Source organism: Tympanuchus pallidicinctus, unplaced genomic scaffold (genome assembly GCF_026119805.1).
Source record: "Tympanuchus pallidicinctus isolate F22 unplaced genomic scaffold, pur_lepc_1.0 scaffold7, whole genome shotgun sequence".
In the NCBI taxonomy this organism is placed as follows: Eukaryota; Metazoa; Chordata; class Aves; order Galliformes; family Phasianidae; genus Tympanuchus; species Tympanuchus pallidicinctus.
The window spans coordinates 28917302-28933325 of record NW_026294791.1 but is presented as its reverse complement, the minus strand read 5'-3'; the positions used below and the strand labels follow the sequence as shown (position 1 = coordinate 28933325).

Below are 16024 nucleotides of genomic sequence, written 5' to 3'. Positions count from 1 at the left end.
TCAATAATAAATACTATTTGACAGTATTTCAGCAAAGTAATGTGTTATTTTCTGTTCTAGGTGTTAAAATGGGTTGAAGAAGCAGTTCAAGCATCCAAAGTACATCTCTTGTCTACAGACCATTTGACCATGGCTGTAAATACTTGGCAGATCCCCTTTGATCCAAGCCTGAAAGAGGTTACAGTGTCCTTGAGTGGTCCTTCACCAGCAATTGAAATTCATGATCCATTAGGTAAAGTAACTTATGCATCCTTCTACTATGGTTTAAAAAAAAAAAAAAAAAAGAAAAAAAAAGGCAAATTATCTCTTCTGTCTTCAACAGGGAAGGCCATATTTATGTGAATGACTGGTGTCCTCTTATTTTGAAAAGCAATATCATGATTCCAGAAATCCTGTCTCTTCTCACCAGTTCCTCTCATCTTCTTCCATTTTCTTTGTTTCCATGCATTCAAATTTCTGGATACTTCTGCTTTTCATATTTTATATTTATATAGTCACTGAACCATCGTTTAGGAGCTACATATGATGGTTTTTCACTCATGTGGTGAGAGCTAAACCAGTATTCTTTAAACTGTGCATGTCCAATCTACAGGCTGCATGTGCCTGGCCCAGCCCTAAGCCATCGTGGCAGCAGCTCTTCCTCAGCGAGCAGACTGGCCCCAGGCATGCACCTATCACTCAGCAACAGCCAAAAATCTGCTGCCTGGGCTGAAACCAAGACATGGGGAGGGTGCAGCACCAGGCTAATTCAAGTTATGGCTAATAATTTCATGCATTTTGATACATTGGACAAATGCGATCCTGTCAACAGTGAAAAAGTATGCAACCTTACTTGTCATTTTGATAAAAACAAATTGGGAATAGGTTTCAAGATTGCAAAAAAATTAATTTTTTTTGTGTAGGTGAGATTCTATTTTCAGTCAACATGAATTGCTAGCACATTTTCAAATGGAACGTATAGAGTTGCAATCAGATATTCAACTTAAATGAAAATTTGATCGTGTCTCTTTACTAGACTTTTGTAAGACCTCTTTTAACAGATGCTTTTTTAATCCACGAAAGCTGCTCCAAAAGTAATGCCTCCTGTTTTATTATGTTGGCCCATGATATTAGAGATGGATGTTGGTGGTACAGCTGTAGAGCTGAACCTTCCTGCCAGTATTGCATTGCATTTTCTTACTATGCAAGGTGGAAGCAGAGGGGCAGTGTGACAGAATAGTATCTGACATAGTGGTGTGTATGAAACAGAAGTATGTCACTGAATTCCTCCATGCAGAAAAAAATGGCACCCATTGACATTTGTCAGTGTTTGCTGAACCATTACTGGAGACCAAACAGTGGATGTGAGCACACTGAGGGCTGGCTGGCAAGTCTCAATAATGACAACAGCAACCCTGGGTCACCTCTGCTAGTGCAGGTTTTTACTAGTGTGGCATGCAGACTCTTGTTCATCTGTGGAGGAAGTGCACAGCTAGTGTTGGTGACTGTTGAAAAACAGCACTCTGTAGCTGAGAATTTGCTCTATCAAACAGTGCTGTTGTTCTCTTTGTGTCTGTTGTAGTTTCCATGGAAATAAATAGGACTCATTACATTCAGAGCAGCCTATGTATATGCAGCCCAAGACCATTCCTGTTCATTCAGTGTGATAGAAGCAAGCCAAAAGGTTGGACACCCATTCTGTAAACCAAGAAAGAATTCAGAATCAAACCCTCTCATGTGTTAATCTCTATCTGTAAACTGTATATGAAGATTTGTATGCTAATCTGTAGTTTATAGTTCAAACAGATCTGCTGGTTATTGTTAAGCTGATGCCTACCTTGTATTTTCTGAATGGTTTTTGGCTGAAAATATTGCAGAAGTTTTATTATCTTGGAAATGTTCTATGCACAGTATTGTTTCCATGATATGATCTGGTCTGTCCTCCATTGAGGCGTTCTGATTTGTTAAAAACTGCTCAGAGAGCATAGTAACACCAATCTTTATCACAGCTCAGGCTCAGATGAAGCTTTAATCCCATTTGTATGTTTTCCTTTCTTCTAAGGCAGCTCCATGCATGTACAGCCATTCTATTTTAACTGAAGTTGGTGCAGGCGAATCTGAGAAACTCTTGAAAACTGATACTGAGACACTCTGTTCCTAACTTTAAAATTTCTTTTCAGTGCTCTGAAACAGCTAGAGCTGTTTTTAGTGATGAAGGCACATGTCACCATTAATGGAGCAAAATGCTTCTATAGGGATCCAGTTCTTGCATACAACCATCCGTATATTTGTATGTGTAAGCGTACATACAAAGTGTGGTATGGTGCAGTATGGAAATTTCTAGTACTTTATCAAGGTCTGTAAAGTCTTACAGGCTAAATTCCCTGTGAGGGATTTAGTCACCATTAGTCACACGCTAATGCTTGTATGCCTGGAAAATGTGGCTTGTCAATATTTTTATGGATCTAATCCAACTTGAAACAGATCTACTTGACAGAAAAGTGAGTGGGCTGGCAGCTGCCATGTTAGTTAAGGTGAGTTTCTTCAAGGATCCCCTTTAAGCAAGTGTGATTCTGTGCTGCTTCCTTTTACTGAGTGCTGGTTATTCGCTGTGAAGAAAACTTGCTTTACTTACAGAGCTGTAGGCAACTCAGTAGTGCTGAAGTGCTGAAGTGCTGTAGTGCTGAAGGCTGTATTAGGACTCCCAAGTGAACGAAGAGAGTGAAAATAAATGATCATTTTTGGTATTCTGGGAAGGAATTGCAAGGAATTTTGACCGTTGTAAAAGCCATTGACTCTGCTAAATAGTAAGCCAAGTGTCAAATGTGCATCAGATATGAAGGAAAATACTGTACTTAGTCTCTTTTTTTTTTAAGCAGTACTCTCTGGCTGTTGTTAATTAGTTTATTTATTTATTTAGGTAAACATATCAGTAAAGGTTTGGGACTGAACGAATTGCTGAATATCCACAACTCTGCAAAAGTAGTAAATGTCAAAGATCCAGAGCCTGGAACATGGACAATAAAGGTATAGTTATTGCAGAAATAATGCATGACTTATCTGGGGTTGTTTAATGATCTTCTACATTATTTATCAGAAATATTCACACATAAGGTTTTATACTAAATGTCTTTTTTGAGCTCTATGTGACATTCTGAATTCAGCATCAAGTTCGTAGCAAGATGTTAATGTATTTAGGTTATAGAAGCAGACAATCATAGAATGGTCTATGGGTTGAAAAGGACCAGAATAATCATGTATCATTCTGCTTCCAGCAGGGTCACCAACCACCAGACCAGGCTGCCCAGAGGTAGATGGGCGGTAGATGTTACTGCCTGAGATCAAATCCTTTTTTCTTTGGATGGAAAAAAGATGAAGTGAGCACTGAATTTTTTGCAGTCTAGTGAGCAGAGACTGTAGGGAACCCAGGCAGAGAGGTTTTGCTATGTACAGCAAGTCTAGAGGACTTGGAGAGGGAGATGATTTACGTTTCATAGGCTAAAGATTTTGTTATCAGGTCCATGAAGTCAACAAATCAATATTTAATTCTAATTCTTATCAGTAAATTACTCAAGTCCAACAAATTCTTTATCAGTAAATTACTCAAGTCCTACAGTGCAGAAATCAGTTTGTCCACGAGTGGTATATAAAGTATATAAAGTGATATGTATATATATGAGTGGCACATAAAGTTGCAGAATGGATCCCGAATTATTGAAAATGTTAGAAAGGTAAGAACAACATTATTAGCAGTAAATCCCAAGAATGAAATGACCATTAAGATGTCTGAAATGATCATCTTAGAACTGCCTGTAGTAACTTGGTGGGCCTCCTTGCCCAGGCTACCCTATGTCAGACTATGCTTTTGTGCGGTTTTCTCTGGGTGACAGTGCTTGTTAGCCTCATGTTCCCGTGAGTTCCATATCATGGTTGTATAAATGTAAGATGTGCAAATAAAATAACCAACCTCCAAGAGCACTTAAGATGTGTTGCTACACAGAGTGGAGCCTCTCTGTGAACTGAACTCTTGTAGCTGAAGTATTTACTTTTTATAGATCAATAATATATAGACCTTTTATATATTTACCTTTTATAGATACACCTATGTATAAAGTAGGTTTAATTAATGTTTATAAATATCTGAAGTGCGGGAGTGAAAGGGACATGGCCAACCTCTTTTCAGTGGCCTGTGAGGACAGGACAAGGGGAACTGGCCACAAACTGGAGCATAGGAAGTTCTGCACCAATACGTGAATCTTATAATATTAAATTATCATTTATGCAGTTGAGAAAAGGAGGGAAAGGTGATGAGGGTAGGAAGATCAGCCGAAAAAGCCTGTGATTAAGATAGTCTTCTAGCAGCTGATTCAAAGGAGCATAATGTCAAACCAGCGAGTAATTTCTGCTCACTGGGGATAAGGGGATGTAACTTAGAGTTCAGTTCAGCTGCATGTCTCTGTCATTGTAAATGTAAGTATATAAATACAACATTGCAGTTAAAAATCTATTTGTTATTGTAGCTTGTTTTTCCTTCTACTGTGAGCTGCTTTAAAATAAGAGGTTTTTTTTCTTTTTTTTTTTTCTTTTTTTTTTTAAGTTTGCTTGTCTTTAACCAGTGCTCTTTTCCAGCTTTTGTTTCTTGATACATTTACTTTGGATGAATTTTATGTTCTGCTGTTTGCAAGGCAGTAAAGCTTTTTTTTTCTTTTTTTTTCTGATGCATTTGACATAAATGTTTGCTTTCTGCACTGTGCTATCTGTTTGATCTTATTTCAGTCATCTGGTCTGGGAGGTGAAACAATAATGTACAATTCCAGTGATCCTTGATAATTCTGAAAAGAGATTAGAAAAGTAGTCACTGGAAAGCAATCCTTTGGGATGAATTTTATCTTTAGGTATTTGCATAGCATGAGAGCTTCAAGGCACAAAGCTTTAGCTTTAGTCACTGGCTTTTTTTTTTTTTTGTAAGAACATGGTTAAAAATTTAGGAAAAAACCTCATGAGAAATTTAATTGTGCTGTAAATTCCTAATGTGGATGCATAAGTGAAAATAATTTTGTCACTGCATTTATCTAATGGAATTTTAACACTGGATAATACAAGTTGTTTGACACACTGAAGTATTTTTTTATATTCTTAACAGCTGCTTTATATAAAAGGCTTTATTAGTGATTTTCTGAGGTGAAAGGCTAAACAAATAGGAGCAAACAGGTGGTTTTAAGCAGATAGACAGTGATTTGTCAGTGTCTAAACAGCTCTGCCCTGGCAGTTAGTTATGAGAAATGAGTGCTTAATTTAATACTCACATGCAGCTGTGTTGGAGAGGCTTACTGACTGAAGGAATTCTGTATTTTAAGGTTCTACTATTTACTGTTCTCACGGTAGAAAAATCCTGATAATGTTACTTTAATACAGGTTTTCTTTATGTTGTGTGTCTCATAGGTTGCATTGTCTCAGAACAAAAAATCAGAGTAGATTCTACTAAACTCAGATTAGATCTTGGCATTGTAGACTCTTCATAGCCATTGAAGTCATTTAAGTTTTTTCCTGCTGCTCCGGGTAATATTATCCATGGCTTTGTCAGTTAAGCATATGTAACATCTAATGCTATGCCCAGCACAGCAGTTTTTCTAACAGCTGGGCAGTGTGAAAGTAGGTGAGGACAAAAGCTTCATATTCCTTTTATTTCTCAGCATGCAATGATAAAAAATAACTCTAAAAAGTCCTCAGTCCTACAATTATTTTGATTTGCTTTGCATAGCAGGTACTGTACCCTCAAGCAATAAAGCTTGCAGAAAGAGCTACTTCTGCATTCTTGGCTCTGTGACTAAGACCCTGGCTGTGAAAGAGGAGTGCTTCTAACATGCCGCATTGGTTGAGGCTGCTCTGTATGTGCCACTTGCTTTGGAATTGATGTCTCCATATACCTCACAGATAAAATGATACATGTATTCCAAAAATTGAGCTTAATAATAAATAAAAAGGTAAAATATATTATTCTAGCACTGGAAGTAAGTTATTTATATTAATGACCAGCAGAAAATGTATGCTGATTTTTTCCAATGACATTTCATTTCCCGTTTTGTAATACGCTTAACAAAAGTAATAATAATCCAAATTTCTAGAAATGTTCTCTAGTTACTGTCACTGGCATGTTAAAGTAATTGTTGGTCTTGTGTGTTTGTGTTGTGGGACAAAATCAGCTGACTCCTTTTGCAGTCACTATAGCTATTGGTGGCAGTGTCTAAAAGTAGAGAATTATTAAATGCTTTTTTCATATAATTCTTGATGTAAACCTCTTATGAATTCTTCGCACTGACCTCAGTGGATGGTTCAGAAACCTGCAAATCCTGAAATACTGATTTGGCTTGTGAACTTCAACTGTTGCCTTTTCAGACATCGAGCAGTGGAAGGCACTCTGTTCGGATCACGGGTCTCAGCACTATTGAATTTCGAGCTGGGTTTTCCAAGAAGCCAACGTTAGACTTCAAGAAAACATCCAGCAGACCAGTGCAAGGTTTGTATTAATTTTATTCTATGCTAAGCAGTAACAGCTTCTGGGAGTATGAGGCACCAGAAATAAAGTAGGATGATCTTTCTAGTGAACTTTGATAAATTGGGGCTAATACGATCTTGTTCTTAGGGCCTTGAATATGCAGCCAATGTTCTTACCAAATTGACGTGTATTTTTGTTAGCTTTTTTGTTTGTTTGTTTGTTTGTTTTTTTTAATTGTCACACAAATTCTGTGGTTTTTAGTTGTGAAATGCCTTGAAATTGCAACTTTGCTTTTGGTAGTTTTGGAGCCTAAGAGAATATTTTGGGCCATGGAGAGCAGTTAATGCAGGGGCTGCTATTTCAGGAACACCTGTTGGAAAACAGTAATTTAAGCTCTAATCAGTGCTAACAAGCAGATGACAGTCTAGAGCAGCTTATTTTCCTGCTACTTTGTAAGTAAAGGTTGAAACTGAATGGCACATTCATGGGGTGGTGAGCAATACACATTGAATTTATTGGAATTTGTTGTTTCTTTTAAACACTTGAAATAGCATATTTTTGTTTTTCTAGGGATTCCTACCTTTGTGCTGCTAAATACCACAGGGATCCTTCTTCCAGCCAGAGTAGACTGTCTTGAGCTTCTGAGTATTTCAGGGGAACCTCTTAAGACCTTGCCTGTGAAATACTATCCTGACAGAAAGCCGTATGGACTATGGAACATTTCTGACTTTATTCCACCAGATGAAGCTTTTTTTCTTAAAATAACAGGCTATGACAAGGATGGTTATCTTTTCCAGAGAATTTCAAGTGTTTCATTTTCTAGTATTACTCCTGGTAAGAGATGTTAATTTGAATTGAATGTAATTATGTCTTATCTGAGTTGTGAAGTTAAATTTATTGGTTATTAAATATAGCTTAATCAGAAGTTGAATTTTCTTTTAATAAGAAGGTTGGGCATGTTAATAATTGTTAATAATCGTTTTGGAAACGTTTGCTTTCTTCAGATGCTCCAAAAGTTACAATGCCAAACAAGACTCCAGGATATTACTCAGAGCCAGGGTCTGTTCCTTGCCATGTAGAAAGTCTTATACCTTTTACTCAACACTTTACTAAAAATGGAGTAAAATTAGGAGTGGATCAGCTATTCAAGTAAGTAGTGACTTTTTTCCCTATCCTATTTTACTTTCTATTTGTATTCCATGATTTCTATTTACAATTGATACAATTGATATCCTATTATTTCTATAATATTCATTAGGGATGCTGAATTCTGTGGATTGAAGCCACAGGAGATAAATGGTGAAGCTTTCCTGCACATTGTCAGCAGCATAAGATGTTACAGATTATTATTATTACTATTGTTACTGTTATTGCGGTTTTTGTTATCATGTACCGTTTATGATCAGTGAGCCATGCAGCATACTTTAGTAGCTGTGTAACTTCTTTGAATTCTTAGTTGTCAAACTATACACTTCTACTCCCTGCTTTTCACATATCCAGCACCCTAGTAAGCAGAATGTGTTTTTCATTCTCTTATTACAGAATGGGTGAAGGAGCATACAAGTTAAAGGTCATACAAGTTAATTTAACAAAATATATCTCAAGCCAAATGTTACTGATCACAGATACAGCGTTCAGTTTTGCTTGTCTGCATTTTACTGGTAGTGAGGTTCTGAATGGCCTCTGTCTAGTTTACTAGAGTTGTAGTATTGCTCTCCATTGAGGTTTGTTTGTTTTGGTGACAAGGTGTCGTTTTTTGCTAAAATATTCTTCTGCATATTTCAAAAAGTAAATATCTGATAAGTTGAATATTGTAGTTATACTATGACAGTTGTCTGGGTGAAAGTACCATCGGAATGAATGTAGGTTAAGAGTTTTTTTGAAATTAACAGACTTTTTAAAATATTGATTCCAGAACTGCTGTCTGCTTCAAATTACAAATTGCAGATACTAATTTTGAATGAGTAATATCTTGGAAAAAAAGTGAAATTTCTCTAAAATTTTAAAAGCTTTGCTTTTCTTAGTTTTCTATGTCCTAAGGCAGTCTAGTAAGGAAATTAGGATTTTGATTAACATCTGTAGGAACTTCTGACCAGTCTGATTTAGGAGACTGAATCCAGTAATTGGCACCTTATTCACTGAATCACAGGCTTGGGTTGGAAGGGATCTTACAAATTGACTTCCATCTACCCCCATCATGAACTGGTTGCCTCTGACCAGACCAGGCTACCCAGGGCCCCATCCAATCTGCCTTTTCATGCCTCCAGGGATGAAGTGTCCCCAGCTTCTCTGGGAAGCCTGTGACAGTGCCTCACCACCCTCTATGTAAATAATTTCTTCATAAAATCTAACCTAATTTTTTCGTTTTTAGTTTAAAACCATTTCTCCCTTGTTCTGTCAATACCAGACTGTGTAAAAAGTTGGTCCCCCTCCTGTTTCTCTGCTCCCTTCAAATACCGGAAAGCCACAATTTGGTCTCCCCGCAGCCTTCTCTTCTCCAAGCTGAACAAGCCCAGTTCCCTCAACTTTTCTTCGTAACAGAGGTGCTCCAGCCCTCTGACCATCTTTGTGGCCCTCCCCTGGACCCGCTCAACAGCTCTGCATCCTTCTTATGCTGGTGCCCCAGGCCTGTTCACAGTACTCCAGATAGAGCCTCACCAGGGCAGAGCAGAAGGGGACAATCCCCTCCCTGCCTTGCTGATGCAGTCCAGGATAAGCTGGCCTTTCTGGCTGCAAGCACACACTGCTGGCTTGCATCCAACTTTTGGTTCTCAAGGACAAAAAGTGGTAAGTCAGTGAGAAACAAGTGCTAATGTCTTCACAATCCATCCTGTGATATAAATGACACCAGTGTCTCCACAAGGGGAGCAAAACTAATAAGCGAAACTGACAAGAAAGGTAAAAATCACTCTGAGTCTGCTAGTTGTTGTGGTCATTAGTCAAGGCTGAAGTTTGGTTTGATAAGCCAGATGAAATGTATTCTGCCTAGCGATGTGTATTAGTAGTTTGACAGGAGCAGAAAAGGCTTCTTCAGCTGTAGCTCATATGTGCAAGCCCTCACTTGCTGCTGCTCCTTCCTTCCTGGGTAGGAGATGTTGGATAGTGTGGGATGGCTTCTGATGGGCAGGAGCTGAGGTTAGTTACAACATGATTAGTGCTGTGACCCCTGTCAGTGTTTTCACAGGAACTGATAACTAGCATGTGATTTGGTTCTTAGAGCTTGGCTAAGGGATTGTGCAAGTGATGAATGTGCTAGTGATTAATGTGCTAGATGCTACCCTCTCTGTTCTATGAACCTAAGAGTGTGTTTGCATAAAGAGAGGAGAGGGTTAATTTTTATCTGTTAAAGGACAGTGCTCTTTTTGTGTAGCTCATATCTGTACCTAAAAGTCTGGCTAGTAAGAGCCATAAGTGTGGTACTGCATACTAGTTCTACGTAGAAGCTGATGGGTATTAGGGAAAGATAGGCGTCTTGAGTAGAGAATGCAGCAATAAGGTATGACTGCAAATAGTGCCTTACTGTGGCAACTGTTGACATAAGGGCTTCTTAGAATTCATTTAAACATCTACAGCAAAAGCTTGCCCTTCTCAATACTTCTAAAAAGTGTATGATGCTAATATTCATCTTTAAATAAAATCCATAAAGCTAGATCTAGTTTAATTCAGTAGAGGATCTGTTTTTCCTCTTAATGTGAAAACCTATGCCTGCAGTCAGGAAACCATGTTCTCGATTCCCTCAGAAGTTTAATGAATATACCTTTTTCTCTCTCTAGAGAATCATCAAGCATGAGCTGGGATATCAACCAAGTCTCCTTGTCTGATGAAGGTTTCTATGAATGTATTGCAACCAGTGCTGCAGGAATTGGTCGTGCACAGACTTTACTGGATGTATCAGGTGGGCACTAGTTCATTCTGTATTTAAATATGATTTAATTCATTGTGCTGAAATATTTAACGGTGAGAAATAGCACTTGGTGACAATAAAAAGATATTATTTAAAATACTTCAAAGTGGAAGCGTGTTCTTTTCCTGCTCATGGACATAAGTTTGTTGAATTTTAAGCAGAAACTAATTTTGAGTATTAACATGGGATTTGCTTTGTAGCAACTGTTCTTGCTTGTTCAGTCTTTTATGATGGCATAATTAAGTTAATGGGTGAAGAAAGGGCCGCTGATGTTACTTATCCAGGCTTCAGTAAGGCCTTTGACAGGGGTCCCCCACAATATCCTTCTTTCCAAATTAGAAAGATGTGGATTTGATCAGTGGTCTGTTGGATGGACAAGAAACTGGTTGAGAGGTTGTATCCAGAGAGTGCCAGTCAATGGCTCGATGTCCAGATGGAGATCAGTGACCAGTGGTGTCTCTCAGGGGTTAGTATTGGAGCAGATGATCTTTAATATCTTCATCAATGACATTGACAGTGAGATCAAGTGCATGCTCAGCAAGTTTGCAAATGACAGTAAGGGATGCCTGAGGGACAGGATGTCATCCAGAGAGACTTAGGATTGAGCCAGGAGATTTGAAAAATCCAAGTGCAAGGTCTTGGACTTAGGTCGTGACAACTCCCACTCTCAGTACAGGCTGGGAGATGTAAGGATGGAGCATAGCCCTGCCAAATAAGAACTGGGGCTATCAGTGGATAGGAACTTAGGCATGAGCCAGCAGCTCTCACAGCCCAGAAAACCAACTGTATCCTGGCCACATCAAAAGAAGCACGGCCAGCACGTGGTGGAGATAATTCTGCCCCTCTACCCCATGCTAGTGAGACCTCACCTGGGATACTGCGTCCAGATTTGGAGTCCTCAGTATAGGAGAGACGTGGACCCGTTTGAGTGTGTCCAGAGGAAGGACAAGAATGACCCAAGGGATGAAACACCATCCCTGTGAGGACAGGCTGAGAGAGCTGGTGCTTTTCAGCCTGGAGAAGAGAAGAACCTGAGAGCAGCTCTTCAGTATCTAGGTGAAGCTATGAGAAGGTAAGCTATGAGAAGGAAGGGGACAGGCTCTTCAGCAGGATATGTTGTGAACAGTACAAGGTGAAATGGTTTCAAACGTGAAGAGGGGAGATTTAATTTGGGTATAAGGAAAAAGTCTTTCACAGTGAGACTGATGTTGCCCATAGAGGTGGTGAATGCCTTGTCCGTGGAGAGGCCTGGACCAGGCTCTGTGCAACCTGATCTAGCTGTAGATGTCCATGTTCATTTCAGGGGAGTTGTACTATATGTCCTTTAGAGATCTCTCCCAGCTGAAACAATTTCGTGATTCTATGTGGAAGGGTAAATTATTGCCCTTGAATAGAGAAGACACTGGAACAGAGCCCAAGTGGCAATGAGGCTAGTTAAAGCTTGTAATGACAGCTTGAATTCACCCCTAAGCTTTTCTGTGAGCGTTTGAAATGTGGAGTGTCTTTCTTTTTTCTCCTGCATTAACTAATTGAGGTTAGCTATCCAGAGTTGTGGAACCACAAAACCATTTAGGTTGGAGAGACCTTTGCACATTAACTACTTTACTCTCAGCTCATAGCAGAGTTGGCTTCCAAGCTTGATCACATTCCCAAGGGACTTGTCTAGTCAAGCAGGGGATGTCGCCAAGGCCACTAGTCAAGCTCTTTGGGCAGCTTTTCAGTAGTTAATTGCCCTCACTTGAAAAATGCTTAACAGTCTAGTTGTAGCTTCCCATGCTGAATATTACAACCGTGGACTCTTATCTTCTGTGTTCCAAGAAGACTCAGATTGTTTTCTCTAAAACAACCCTTTCAGTAGCTGAAAGTAGTGACCTGTATTTCCCTTCACCTTTTTTTTTTTTCCAGAAATGCAGAATGAGAACATGGGGGGGGGGAAAAAAACTCAGCCTGACATCATTGATTCCGTGCAAGGGAAAGTTTGTAGAGAAACAGCTCTCTTATATCTAGATCTGAGAAGAGAAACATCCTTTTAATCACACAAAGTACTCAAGTAGAATAGAACAGTAACATCAGTACTTATTTGAGTCCTAGCTGAGCACTAGTTCATTATTTATCTAATGAAATTCTTCTAGTGAACAGGATATTGTCATTTTCTTGTTTCAACCCATATTTTAGAGTACAGGCAGCTGTTATATTCTGGTTCAGAAGTTGTGTGCATAAGAACTGTTGGTCAGGAAGTTTCAGCCATTCTCTAACAGAGGGAAATGAATGAAAGAGAATCCTATCTCTTCTCTTGTAACGCTGGTAGCATTGAGAATCAAGGGGGAATGACTGGGGCGTCATCTCATTTACAAAGCACTGTGAGATCCATTTGCAGGTGACACACTGCAAACACAAGCAATTAGCTCTCTTGAGTGTCAGAGGAGTAACGTGAGGGAGATACTTTTGAAAGCCTTGTACGCAAATATTTTAAATAAAACTATCTGAAACTTCTTTATGCAGACAACCTTCTCAAGTTTCCTTAGTTTGCCCAGATGACAGACAGCACATCACGGATTATCAGTTTTGCCAGCTGCTGGGTGAAAGGTACTGGAACTGTGTCAGTACTTTCTGTTTTCAGGAAAAGCAAACACTCAAGTTTGTCTTTCTCACCAGTGTTAAATCTTAATGTCAAATGGCTTGTTAGCTTCTGCAGACACATAAACTAAATTCCCTATAGTCAGAGCACCTGGCTTAAGAGCTCGACCAGGGGATTGCAGCGCACAATTTTGTTGTAAGAGGCTGTTGTGTGTTAAAAGATATGGACTGACAGCCAAAAGATAGGGTTTTTAATCTGTTTTTCTCTTATTTTTCTGAGTTTCTTTCAGTAGCGTACTTGTGGATGTTCCTGTGTGAAACACTTAAGATTTGTCTTTTCTTCCCCAAAACCCCCTCAAGCCCCTAAAGTGCAAGAGTGAAACTCCAGTTTCAATAAGCAAATCTCAAGCAGTTCTCCTCTGCATTTGTTAACATACGCTGTATTGGTAATAAGAGTGTGGCTGCTAGGGACTGTATGTGTTCGGAAGCAGAGCTGCACACAAGAGTGCAGTGTATGAGGGGTTCATTAGCGTGCCATGAGCTAGCTGAAGGCTTGTGAGCCTTGCTTGAGACCCTACAAGAGACTTTAGTGAGGAAAAGTTATTGTTGGCTCTGAGTTGAGGTGAGTCTTTCACCCTTAGAAAATACAGATGTTTTCTTTTCTCTTAGGCTTGCTTTACTTAGGATAAATCATTTTTTGCTGTGCATTGATAAAGGCTTGGTCTTGCTCTTATAGCTATTTATTTCAGTAAGCACCTCGGTCAGAACATTATTCATTGCAGATTTTTCTTTGCAAGAACTAGTTTGGGAAGAAAAAGAAAAAAAATAGAATTTATATATATATAATATATCTAATTTTTACAGTGTAACCCTTCGTGCATTCCATAAATATATGTGGAATGTATGCATTCTATAGCATTGAGATTTTTCTTTTCTCCTTTATCAGCTATATCTCAAGCAGGATCAAAACAAGATCAAAACAAGAGCTCCTATTTTTAGCATTTATGGTTTCAAAACCAAATTCCAGTATAAAGTTATTGCAGCTGCATCCTTCCATGACTAAAAATATACAGATCAGTAAAGCAGAAAGCAAACAATAACAAATAGTGGAAATTAAAACATAATATATGTATTACAGATTGGAAGAAAAAGTGCCTGGAAAGTGCTGAGCAATGTTGTGCCAGCTGCAGGGCCTAGCCTGCTGTGTGCATATTGCAGGTGCTCAGAGACCCTTAGCATGGCCACAAGGCACTGCAGCAGAGCTACTGTGTGGGCCTTGTGTCACGCATAGCAGCCGTGTTGCTCCCTCTGCTGGTAGGGGCTGGAGCTCATTAGTGAGAGTACATAGCGCTCTCTGGTCACAGGTATGTGACACTTAAATATCTCTGAAGTACTACCACTGCTTCTCTGTCCACCCCATGCCCCTTCCCTGAAGCTGGCTAGCAAACCTGCCTGTTGCACACCTGACTTGGGGAAGATGCTGGCTCTACCCCTGCTCTGACCTCCCTGTGCCTGGTGGTGGGCATGTACCCATGACCTGCAGCTCTGCTGCAGCCACTGGTAATGAGCCCTCTGCTTGCTCTGGGCCCTGCCAGTAGCAGGCTTTTGGGACATGCACAGTTCCTGCTCCAGCAGCTTGTAGCTGGGACCCTTACCTGCTCGAGCAGTTGGCATGGTTTGCCCAGTCTCCCCAGCAGCTGGTGTCACAGGCTGAGGATGCCTGTACCCTACTCAGACTCCTGGAGCTGGCACCCAGCCTGTTTGCACTTGCTCCAGCAACAGTGAGCCCTTGCAACACCTGTGTAGGAGAGAGAGTGAGGCCACAGAATGAAGATTTGGTGAGAAGATAGGGCAAGCTCAATGATCGTGTGCAGGGATGCATAAGGCAAGCATGCTGGCTACTGATACTCCATATGTGACAGACCCCTTCTGTATCTTTTTGTCTACTGCATTTTTTCCAGACTCACTTCTGCTGCACATTCCTTCACCATTTTATACACTGCTGTTGCACTCTTTCCCCACCTCTTCCCACCCTTCAACCCTGGTTTGCCTTGGTTTTAGTTGCCAAGTCCAGGTTGCTTCCTCTTTGAAATGATGCCCCTGGCCTCTTAATAGCCCATCAGTTAGCATGCCTGTTTATTACTGCCTGATATTGCTCATCTCTCAGAGCTGTGTCTGCACTGTGCTTACTGCCCTGCCTCTCCTTCTCTTTATCTTATTTGATACAGTCTTCAATCAGATGGACTTGAAGGCAAAAAAATGTGCTCCCTTCATGCACTCCCTAGAAACCATCAGGTGAGGAACATAATGGTGATTTCTTGCAGCAGCTGATTACTTGAATTCGTTGTCTCCATTAGAAGACCATGCTAACAACATTTTTATTTATTTTCCCTCTCTAATATGCACACCTGTTTAAAAAATAAAAAAAACTAAAGTGTAACCTGGATTCTATCTTTTGTGGTCATGCTCCAGTCATAGATCAGACTTAGAGACCTGCTGCTGTCATCTGCTGTGGGGCTGCAATCTCATGTTGGCTTATCCTGGTGCAATATTAGGTCAAAGAGCAGAACTATATCCTCTCTCATATATGTGATATTTGATTCTGGTCCAGAGAGAGGCGGTGAATGGAGTTAGATCCAGCTGTTGACCAGTCACTACTGATGTTCCATATGGGTCAATATTGGGGCTCATCCTGTTTAATATCCTTACTGATGTTTTGGAAGAGGGAATTGAATGCATCCTCATTAAGTTTGCAGACGACATGGAGCTGGGATGAAGTGTTGATCTGTCTGAGGGTAGGAAGGCCCTATGGAGGGATCTGGACAGACTGGATCACTGGGCTGAGGCCAGTGGGGATGAGCTTCAACAAGACCAGGTGTCAAGTCCTGCATTTCAATTACAAAATCCCTGTGCATTGCTATGGCCTTGGGGCAGAGTGACTGAAAGATTGTGCAGAGGAAAAGAATCTGGGGATGTTAGTTGGTAGCTGGCTGAACATAGCCAGTAGTATGCCCTGGTGGCCAAGAAGGCCAGTGGCATTCTGGCTTTTATCAGAAATAGCATAGTCA

General features: G+C 40.0%; 1 protein-coding gene across 1 annotated transcript in view; it reads left to right on the top strand.

Moving 5' to 3' along the window:
* HMCN1 (hemicentin 1) overlaps window positions 1–16024 on the top strand; it is a 179625-nt gene that overhangs the window by 47373 nt on the left and 116228 nt on the right. The window contains exons 5-10 of the mRNA XM_052666768.1: window positions 61–232; window positions 2900–3006; window positions 6376–6496; window positions 7046–7309; window positions 7480–7624; window positions 10249–10370. Of these exons, the coding sequence (XP_052522728.1) occupies window positions 61–232; window positions 2900–3006; window positions 6376–6496; window positions 7046–7309; window positions 7480–7624; window positions 10249–10370 (931 nt within the window). The remainder of the gene's footprint in view (window positions 1–60; window positions 233–2899; window positions 3007–6375; window positions 6497–7045; window positions 7310–7479; window positions 7625–10248; window positions 10371–16024) is intronic.